Source organism: Somniosus microcephalus, chromosome 4 (assembly GCF_052327205.1).
Source record: "Somniosus microcephalus isolate GS21.2 chromosome 4, FLI_Smic_1.0, whole genome shotgun sequence".
Classification (NCBI taxonomy): Eukaryota; Metazoa; Chordata; class Chondrichthyes; order Squaliformes; family Somniosidae; genus Somniosus; species Somniosus microcephalus.
Window position 1 is genome coordinate 157,652,909 of NC_140990.1, and position 11,387 is coordinate 157,664,295.

Consider the following 11,387-nt stretch of genomic DNA (forward strand, 5'->3'; position numbering starts at 1 on the left):
CGCAAATTGGCTGCTGTGTTTCCCACATAACAACAGTGACTGCACTCCAAAAAAAAAATTACTTCATTGACTGTAAAGCACTTTGAGACGTCCGGTGGTCGTGAAAAGCGCTGTATAAATGCAAATCTTTCTTTTCTTTATAAACCTGATTTGTATTCCCTCGAGTTTCGATGGTTGAGGGGTGATCTAATCAAAATATTTTTTAAATTAGGTGATTCAATAGGGTAGGAATAGAGAAACCATTTCCTCCGATAGGGGAATCCAAAATAACAGGGAATAATCTTAAAATTAGATCTATGCCATTGAGGAGCGAAATCAAGAAGCCCTTTTTCCTGCAAATGTTATTGGAAAGCTGGAACTCTTTCCCCTAAAAGGCTGTGGAGGCGGAGTCAATTGTAATTTTCAAGACTGAGATCGATGGCTTTTGTTAGGCGGAAATAGCTCGAGGGGCTAAATGGCCTACTCCTGTTGCTATGCTCTGCGTAAAAATAAAACATACTCTAAGTAAATGAGTTCACCTTCACATACCTGTGTAGCTTTATCTCTCATACAGGGGGCAGAATGGCTGTGGACATCACGTGGCCACTGACCAGTGAGGTAGGGAGTTGCAAGCGTGTCCAATGAGGACGTTCGACGGATGTTATTGGAGGGGCTCACCAGAGACTGACGTGATCTTTCAACTGAAAATAGGAGGGAAAAAATTTGCATGAAATATTTTTAGAAACAAGCAGTGAAATGAGAACATTTTACACAGACAACAAATATATCTTTGAAGACAAAATCAAGCATATAAATAGGCAAAGGTCCCACTCTAAAGAGTTTCACCAAGATGCTCCTATGGTTCCAAAGCAATTATTGTTGCCCCTCATTTATTTATTTTTTAACTCCCCTCCTTACCTAAAGGCATTAAATCCTCGAGACGACAATGGTTCCATGGGTACTGGTCTCCTTCTGGTACTTTGCAGTGGCCATTATTTAAGTGTGAGCGTTGGAACGAGTGACAGCAGGTTATATGACTAAAAGCATCACAGCCAAGGCTGGTCCTGCCCTCAGATGACCAAACATGTGCACTTCCAGCAAGGATCACTGGACAGGAGCGAGAGGTCTGGCTGATTTACATAGTTACAGCTTCAGGCATGGGAAGACCTTTGGTTCTATCTAGCCCATCTATCCACAGGATTCCCTTGGTACCTTTAATAACCATGAAACCACCCCCCCCAAAAGGCAGCGATATCATTAGTTGCATTTCTTTCTGCCACCCAGGTGAGATCAGCGAACCAAGTGGAGACAAATTGAACCAGGGACCTTCCTCATCTCTATGATTCAACGAACTCACTGGATAAGCTTGCATCAGAGGAGCCACATCCCAATGTAATTAATTAACTATTTTCAAGTGTACCATCTAAAACTAAAATGGATTGCAATTCTGGTGCCATTGTGTTAAATCAATACCACTTCCTAGCTGCAGGGGATTTGAAATTAATTTATATCAAAAACACAACACCCTTTTACTCATGCACAGCTGTTCTCATTCACAAATACAAACTGACAGATGATAGAGTTAATTCCTTTCCTGCCACACCTATTCTATGTAACAAGTTTTAAGGGCAGATTTCTTGTGTACACATTTGGAAGTTTCATGTAGCTTGGTAGCTCTAATGCCCTGGTGTCACCTTCAAGCCCTAGGCTGAAATCCAGGATAACATAAGAAATAGGAGCAGGAGTAGGCCATTCGGCCCTTCGAGCCTGCTCCGCCATTCAATGAGATCATGGCTGATCTTCTACCTCAACTCTATTCACCGGCCCTATCGCCATATCCCTTGATGCCTTTACTAGTCAGAAATCTATCGACTTCTCTTTTGAATATACCCAATGACTGAGCCTCCACAGCCCTCTGGGGTAGAGAATTCCAAGATTCACCACCCTCTGTGAAGAAATTTCTTCTCATCCTGAATGGCCTACCCTTTATCTTGAGGATGTGGCCCCTGGTTCTAGACTCCCCAGCCAAGGGAAACATTCTCCCAGCATCCATTCTATCAAGCCCTGTAATAATTTTGTATGTTTCAATGAGATCCCCCCTCATTCTTCTGAAATCAAGAGGCGGCAGTGCGGACCTGGGAGGAGCAGCGGTGATAAAAGGAGAGCCCGAGGCAAAGGTAGGCCCCACAGCAGCAGCAGCGGCAGTGTGGACTTGGGAGGAGCAGCGAGGCGGCGATAAAAGGAGAGCCAGAGGTGCAGGTAGGCCCCACAGCAGCAGCAGCGGCGGTTGCAGTGCGGACTTGGGAGGAGCGGTGAGGAGGCGGTGGTGATAAAAGGAGAGCCCGAGGTGCAGGTAGGCCCCACAGCAGCAGCGGCGATAAAAGGAGAGCCCGAGGCGCAGGTAGGCCCCACAGCAGCAGCGGCGGTGGCAGTGCGGACCTGGGAGGAACGGCGAGGCGGCGGCGGTGATAAAAGGAGAGCCCGAGGCGCAGGTAGGCCCCACAACAGCAGCGGCGGTGGCAGTGCGGACCTGGGAGGAGCGGCGAGGCGGCGGCGGTGATGATAAAAGGAGAGCCCGAGGCGCAGGTAGGCCCCACAGCAGCAGCGGCGGTGGCAGTGCGGACCTGGGAGGAGCGGCGGCGATAAAAGGAGAGCCCGAGGCGCAGGTAGGCCCCACAGCAGCAGCGGCGGTGGCAGTGCGGACCTGGGAGGAGCGGCGAGGGCGATAAAAGGAAAGCCCGAGGCGCAGGTAGGTTTACTAATCTCAGAGCTCCGAGAGCAGGAGAGAGAAGTAAAAAGTAATCGAAGTGTGACGTCACCAGAAAGCAGGCAAGTGATTGGTTGGTGAGTATTTCTCTCCTTCTCGTTTTTTCCAAACTTAAATTTTGTGGTTTATACTTTCTAGGGTCTCTGTTGTATAGCAGGGACTGCTGTTAAACAAGGGCACTTGAGTATATCATTTAATTGTAGTGTAATTGGTGGGATTGATTTGATTTAATTTAATTTGAATTAATTAAAGGGCAAGTCATGGCAGGACAGCTCGGCGTCATGATATGCTCCTCCTGCACTATGTGGGCAATCAGGGACACTTCCCGAGTCCCTGACGACCATGTGTGCGGGAAGTGTATCCAGCTGCAGCTACTGGCAGACCGCATTGCGGCGCTGGAGCTGCAAATGGATGCATACTGGAGCATTTGCGATGCTGAGGACGTCGTGGATATCACATTTAGGGAGTTGGTCACACCGCAGGTAATGGCTGCACAGGCAGGAAGAGAATGGGTGACCACCAGGCAGAGTAGTAGGCGCAGGCAGGTAGTGCAGGGGTCCCGTGACCATCCCCCTCTCAAACAGATATACCGCTTTGGATATTGGCGAGGGAGATGGCTTATCAGAGGAAGGCAGCAGCAGCCAATGTCCTGGCACTGTGGGTGGTTCTGCTGCACAGGACGGGAGGAAAAAGAGTGGGAGAGCTATAGGGATAGGGGATTCTATTGTAAGGGGAATAGAGAGGCGTTTCTGCGGCCGCAAACGAGACTCCAGGATGGTATGTTGCCTCCCTGCTGCATCGGTCAAGGATGTCTCGGAGCAGCTACAGAGCATTTTGGAAGAGGAGGGTGAACAGCCAGTTGTCGTGGTGCATATAGGTTCCAACGATATAGGTAAAAACCAGGATGAGGTCCTAAAAGCTCAATATAGGGAGTTAGGAGGTAAATTAAAAGCTAGGAGCTCAAAAAGGTAGTAATCTCATGATTGCTACCAGTGCCACGTACTAGTCAGAGTAGAAATAGAAGGATATTTCAGCTGAATACGTGGCTAGAGGAATGGTGCAAGGGGGAGAGTGTCAAATTCCTGGGACATTGGAACCAGTTCTGGGGAGGTGGGACCAGTACAAACTGGACGGTTTGCACCTGGGCAGGATCGGAACCGATGTCCTAGGGGGAGTGTTTGCTAGTGCTCTGGGGGAGGGTTTAAACTAAAATGGCAGGGGGGAGGGTTTAAACTAAAATGGCAGGGGGGAGGGTTTAAACTAAAATGGCAGGGGGTTGGGAACCTGAGCAGGGAGACAGAAGAAAGGGAACCAAGGATAGAAGCAAAAGACAGGAAGGAGAAAAGCAAAAGGTGGCAGTCAGAGACATCAAGGGTTTAAATCAAACATGGCCACGGTAAATAATAATTCTAAAAGTTCTTAAGTGTTTAAAAAAAACAAGCCGGAAGGCTTTGTGTCTTAATGCAAGGAGCATTCGTAAGAAGGTGGATGAATTAGCTGTGCAAATAGAGGTAAACGGATATATGATATGATTGGGATTACAGAAACATGGCTCCAGGGTGACCAAGGCTGGGAACTCAACATCCTGGGGTATTCAATATTCAGGAAAGACAGGCAAAAAGGAAAAGGAGGTGGGGTAGCATTGCTGATTAAAGAGGAGATTAACACAATTGTAAGGAAGGATATTAGCTCTGGTGATGTAGAATCTGTATGGGTAGAGCAGAGAAATACCAAGGGACAGAAAACATTAGTGAAAGTTGTATACAGACCCCCAAATAGTAATGCGGAGGTTGGGGATGGCATTAAACGGGAACTTAGAGACGCGTGCAATAAAGGCACAGCAGCCATCATGGGTGGCTTTAATCTACATATAAATTGGGCTAACCAAATTAGTAACAATACTGTGGAGGAGGAATTCCTGGAGTGTATACGGGATGGTTGCCTGGACCAATGTGTCGAGGAACCAACTAGAGAACAGGCCATCTTAGACTGGGTATTATGTAATGAGAAAGGAATAATTAACAATCTTGTTGTGCAAGGCCCCTTGGGGCGTAGCAATCATAATATGATGAATTCTTCATTAAGATGGAGAGTGAAGTATTTGACTCAGAGACTAGGGTCCTGAATTTAAATAAAGGAAACTACGATGGTATGAGGCGCGAGTTGGGTAGGATTAATTAGGGAATGTTACTTAAAGGGTTGACGATGGATAGGCAATGGCAAACATTTAAAGATCACATGGATGAACTACAGAATTTGTTCATCACTGTTTGGCATAAAAATAAAACAAAAAAGGTGAATAAATCGTGGCCAACAAGGGAAATTAGGGATAGCATAAGATCCAAGGAGAAGACATATAAATTGGCCAGAAAAAGCAGCAAACCTGAGGATTGGGAGCAGTTTAGGATTCAACAAAGGAGGACAAGGGGATTAATTAAGAGGGGGAAAATAGAGTCTGAGAGTAAGCTTTCAGGGAACATAAAAACTGACTGCAAAAGCTTCTATAGATATGTGAAGAGAAAAAGATTGGTGAAGTCAAGCGTAGGTCCCTTGCAGTCAGAATCGGGGGAATTTATAATAGGGAACAAAGAAATGGCGGACCAATTAAATACATATTTTGGTTCTTTCTTCACAAAGGAGGACACAAATAGCCTCCCAGAGATGTCGGGGAACATAGAATTGACGGGATTGAAGGCCGATAAATCCCCAGGACCTGATTATCTACATCCTAGGTGTTAAGTCTGTGTGTTCTAGTTGTAATTAATAACACACAGACTACAAGATTAAAGTTCAACAGGTCTTTACTGGTTGAAGGTCAGGACTATACTAAATACAATCTTACTACACAGTGCTTATATACCGGTGGTCACCACCGGTATTACGTATACAGCAGCCAGAGAAAGTAGTACATCTCTTAAGAGAACTTAAGCCTGTTCCACCTTAAGGTGGAACAGGTTACATACACCACACTAGGGTACTCAAGGAAGTGGCCCTAGAAATGGTAGATGCATTGCTGGTCATCTTCCAAAATTCTAGAGACTCTGGAACAGTTCCCATGGATTGGAAGGTAGCTAATGTTACCCCACTATTCAAAAAAGGTGGTAGAGAGAAAACGGGGAATTATAGACCGGTAAGCCTGACATCGGTAGTGGGGAAAATGCTAGAGTCCATTATAAAAGATGTAATAGCAGAGCACTTGGAAAACAGTGACAGGATCGGACAAAGTCAACATGGATTTACAGAAGGTAAATCGTGTTTGACTAATCTACTGGAATTTTTTGAGGATGTAACTGATAAAATAGATAAGGGAGAACCAGTGGATGCGGTGTATTTGGACTTTCAGAAGGCTTTCGATAAGGTCCCACATAAGGGATTAGCGTGAAAAGTTAAAGCACATGGGATTGGGGGCAAGGTACTGACTTGGATAGAGAACTGGTTGGCAGACAGGAAGCAAAGAGTTGGAATAAACGGGTCTTTTTCCGAGTGGCAGGCAGTGACTAGTGGGGTACCGCAGGGATCGGTCCTAGGACCGCAGCTATTCACAGTATGTATAAATGATCTAGACGAGGGAACTAGATGTAATATCTCCAAGTTTGCAGACGACACAAAGCTGGGTGGGTGTGTGTGCTGCGAGGAGATGCCGAGAAACTCCAGTACGATTTGGACAGGTTGGGTGATTGGGCAGATGCAGTATAACGTGGATAAATGCGAGGTTATCCACTTTGGTGGCGAAAACAGGAAGGCAGATTATCTGAACGGCAATAGATTGGGAGAAGGGGAAGTGCAACGAGACCTGGGTTTCCTTGTACACCAGTCGCTGAAGGTAAGCATGCAGGTGCAGCAGGCAGTTAAGGAGGCAAATGATATGCTTGCCTTCGTAGCGAGAGGGTTCGAGTACAGGAACAAGGATGTCTTGCTGCCGTTGTACAGGGCCTTGGTGAGACCACACCTTGAGTATTGTGTGCAGTTTTGGTTGCCATTTCTGAGGAAGGATGTTCTTGCCATGGAGGGAGTGCAGCAAAGATTCGCCAGACTGATACCTGGGATGGCAGGAATGACGTATGAGGAGAGATTGGGCTTATACTCGCTGGAGTTTAGAAGAATGAGAGGGGATCTCATTGAAACTTAAAATTCTAACAGGGCTAGACAGACTAGATGCAGGAAGGCTGTTCCTGACAGCCAGGGAGTCCAGAACCAGGGGTCACAGTCTAAGGATAAGGGGTAGGCCATTTAGGACAGAAATGAGGAGGAATTTCTTCACCCAGAGAGTGGTGAACCTGTGGAATTCTCTACCACAGAAGGCAGTAGAGGCCAATTCACTAAATATATTCAAGAAGGAGTTGGATATATTTCTCAAGGCTAAAGGGATCAAGGGATATGGGGAGAAAGCAGGGACCGGGTACTGAATTTGGATGATCAGATTCAGATTAGATTTATTTGCCATATGATCAGCCATGATCGCATTGAATAGCGGAGCAGGCTCGAGGGGCCGAATGGCCTACTCCTGCTCCTATCTTCTATGTTTCTGTGTTTAATACAGGCCTGGTTTACTCAATCTCTTCTCATACATTAGTTTGAACCTTTATTTAGATCAGTGCCTCAATGTGGTTGGGAGAACGACTGCACTCAACAACAGTATCGAGATTTGTTCAATTCACAATACAGCTCTCTTGGTTGCAGATTATTGCACAAGTCAGCTGGAAACTACACAACCGTGTCATTGGTTCATCAAGCATGTTGGTACCAGTACACCAAGCTTAGTCAAATTATGGCCCATTAGCTTTGGCAATCCAACCCACAAAACCCAGGCAAGAATTTGCCCATACATTTCTTGCTTGCTGTTTTGTCCCACTTGAATTTTGTGGGCCTAGGTGTTTGGAAAAGGCCATTAATTACCTAAATCAGAACACTGGGATTGATAGTATTTACCACTTGTGGCATATGCCAATTAACAGGATCACTGATTTAAATCTCACTTGAGGCCTGCGAGGCTTCAAGGTATGCACTCAAACAACTCCCGATGACAAAAAGCTTGGACTCTTGTGGTATACTATGGGGAAAATTGCACTTCAGCCAATAAGCAATTTTCTTAATTAATCGCCTCAAACTGCTATGACGAGCGCTTTACCCTAAAATTAGAGCTTAAAATGCTTTTCAGTTACTGTACAACCAAAGTTTGGAAGAGTGAAATGTAGAATTGTACTGCTATATTTTTCCATTTGAAGTGGGCACAGTATAAAAAAAAATCATACAATCATTGTGCTTATTGAAATCCTAACATTGTACAATTTTTTTTTTTTTAAACTGCACTTTGAGGTGGTAAGATGCACATCACCAACCCCTGCCAACACACAGATTTTGATTCTTCCAAATACACATTCAGGCACTTCAATGCATTCTTACATTCACATATCACAGATTACAATTTCCTGTAAAACCAAAAATATTCTGATAACTAACAGGACTGATGATGCCAACCAAAATGCATAGCATCAGTGCAGTAACATTTCAGTAAATTTGACCTAGAGAAATTTAAATGGAAGAATGATCATTTAAAAAGTCATTGTTAGGACTAAGACTGACGTACGAATAATAGTTAATCACTTTATCCTGACAAACATCAAAACCATTACACCATCCTGGCAGAAAAGATTAGAACCAATCTTGTTAAAACTCAATATAGGTTACACAGTGGTCACAAAAGGATCGTCAACTCAGTGGTCTTGATAGGAATCAGCAGAAAAAAAATTACAAAAAAAAAAATCAACAAGAATTAAGCTTGCAATCTCTATAGTGATTTTAAATGGCTGGTTGGTAGACCCTGCAGCCTGTATGCCACACAAAAGACAGCAAAGGCAAATTGAGGCAGCATGCTGATAAAGTGCCACATATTAGGCTTGCCAGCAAAGTTGAAGCCCATGGAATAAAAGGGACAGTGGCAGCATGGATACGAAATTGGCGAAGTGACAGGGAACAGAGTAGTGGTGAACGGTTGTTTTTCGGACTGGAGAAAGGTACACAGTGGAGTTCCCCAGGGGTCGGTACTAGGACCACTGCTTTTCTTGATATATATTAATGATTTGGATGTGGGTGTACAGGGCACAGTTACAAAATTTGCAGATGACACAAAACTTGGAAGTATAGTGAACAGTGAGGAGGATAGTGATAGACTTCAAGACGACAGACAGGATGGTGAAATGGGCGAACACGTGGCAGGTGAAATTTAATGCAGAAAAGTGTGAAGTGATACATTTTGGTCGGAAGAACGACGAGGCGCAATATAAACTGAAGGATACAATTCTAAAGGGGGTGCATGAACAGAGACACCTGGGAGTATATGTGCACAAATCATTGAAGCTGACAGTTTGAGAAAGCAGTTAAAAAAGCTTACGGGATCCTGGGCTGCATAAATAGAGGCATAGAGTACAAAAGCAAGGAAGTTATGATGAATCTTTATAAAACACTGGTTCGGTCTCAACTGGAGTATCGTGTCCAATTCTGGGCACCACACTTTAGGAAGGATGTGAAGGCCATGGAAAGAGTGCAGAAAAGATTTACACAAATGGTTCCAGGGATGAGGGACTTCAGTTACGTGGATAGACTGGAAAAGCTGGGGTTGTTCTCCTTAGAGCGGGGAAGGTTGAGGGGAGATTTGATAGAGGTGTTCAAAATCATGAGGGGTCTGGACAGAGTGAAACTGTTCCCAATGAGGAAGGGTCGTGAACCAGAGGCCACAGATTTAAAGTGACTGGCAAAAGAACCAAAGGCGACGTGAGGAAAAACTTTATTACACAGTGAGCGGTTATGATCTGGAATGCACTCCCTGAAAGGATGGTGGAGGCAGATTCAATCATGGCTTTCAAAAGGGGATTGGATAAGTAGCTGAAGGAAAAACATTTGCAGGGCTACGGGGAAAGGGTGGCGGAGTGAGACTGCCTGAAGTGGTCTTGCAGACAGCTGGCACGGGCTCGACAGGCCGAATGGCCTCCTTCTGTGCTGTAACCATTCTATGCACTCCAAGAATAATTATAATCTCCTAATCCACAATCTAATTCTTGGTGCATACTTAATATACAGTTTGAATTGTTTAGGGCTTTTATTCTGTTGGTTGACTCATAGCAATCAATGTTCTTGCTGCACAGACAGCTACAAAAAGGGTAATAATTTGCAACACTGACTTATATTAAAATATTAGCACAGCTGGCTCAGGAATTAATTAACGTGGTAAAACTTCTGCGGTTCTTAAGAGATAAATGAAAAATACATCAGATACTTTGTTTCGTTGGTGTTGCTATGTACATGCTGGGGCAATGCTTGATTGAGCATTTAGATGGTTGTGTGCTTTGCGGGCTTTTCTTTATGCTGACTTTTTTAATCTATTTACCAGGAAATAAAAAAGCACCAATTATGCTCAATAGTTAATACTTCAGTAGAGATGTCAGCAGGCATGAGCTGCATACCATGACATGCACCGACCATTAAACAGAGAAATGCCCCAATTCTAGAACATGAATAAGGCAGATACATGGGCCAATTTCAATGCATGCGGTTTGACATTTTCTAAATCTCCTCAGGGAACTAACCATCTTGCAATCACTCCTGAATATCCATTTGCTGTGCAACTTACTATCAATTAAATTCAGGCTTTAATGTTGAGTGGCTCATCATCAGTGCCCCAGCATTAATGGAAAATGTACAAACCTACCACGATAAATGCTAATGAGGAAAATCACCAGATTAGACATTGCAAATATTAAGAGGAAACCAACTGGCTACACTCACTGAGCACCACCACAAATGCCCGAGTAAAAATCACCAATATCGATCTACATACAAATAAAAGGATAGTGGTGTCTGTCCGTCTGTCTGCTATACACTCAAAAGTTAGAGCGTACCGACACATATGTTATATCAAAAGAAAGGTTATGATTAGGGGAGTGTCATAGGCGTATTTACTTTTTGGTCAGACAAAAATTGTTCGGACAGTATATTAAAAATGTTCAAAAAACGGACAAAATGCGCTCATTAGCGGTTGACCAATCCTACCGCTCATTAGCGTTGAGTGACGTGATGGTTGACCAATTGGGGGGGCGTTTCGTGGAGTTTGTGGGCGGGGCCTAATCGTTCAAACTGCCGAGCGGGAGCTGAGGTGAGTGGCGGCCATTAAACACCTGCCGGGCCTCAAGCTCAAAAAATGGTAATGGGAGGTGAAGAAATTGTTGATTCATTAGTATTGACACGTTAACCACTGGAGGCAATGCCAGAAACGACGCAGATGGGGATTAAATGATATGAAATATAGATTTCCAGCAAAAAAAAAATTGTTTTAAAAGAAAAAAAAATCCATTTGCAAAGGGGACTCGGGCTTTCCCCCCCTCGGCGATGGGTGATCTGCCTGCAAGCCTCAGGCCTCGAAGCCTCGGCCTCTCCTCGCCAGCCACGCCCGAGCTAGGCACCGCCCGTCCCGTTGGGCCCGATTACAAATCAGCGGCCCGCGATCTCCGCCATCTTGGTAAAGGCTGGCGGGGCCGAGCGTGTCCATCGCCGCCATCTTGGTAAAAGCTGGCGAGGCGAGTTGGGGTCACTCGGGCCGGGCCGGGCCTGACAACCGCCCTGCCCGAGACACAGAGCGGGGGAGCGG

General features: G+C 44.9%; 1 protein-coding gene across 1 annotated transcript in view; it reads right to left on the reverse strand.

Annotated features, from left to right (window-relative positions):
- LOC147119948 (protein FAM117B-like) overlaps nt 1-11,387 on the reverse strand; it is a 330,525-nt gene that overhangs the window by 216,627 nt on the left and 102,511 nt on the right. Inside the window, exon 2 of the mRNA XM_085985390.1 lies at nt 529-680. Coding sequence (XP_085841516.1) covers nt 529-680 — 152 coding nt within the window. The remainder of the gene's footprint in view (nt 1-528; nt 681-11,387) is intronic.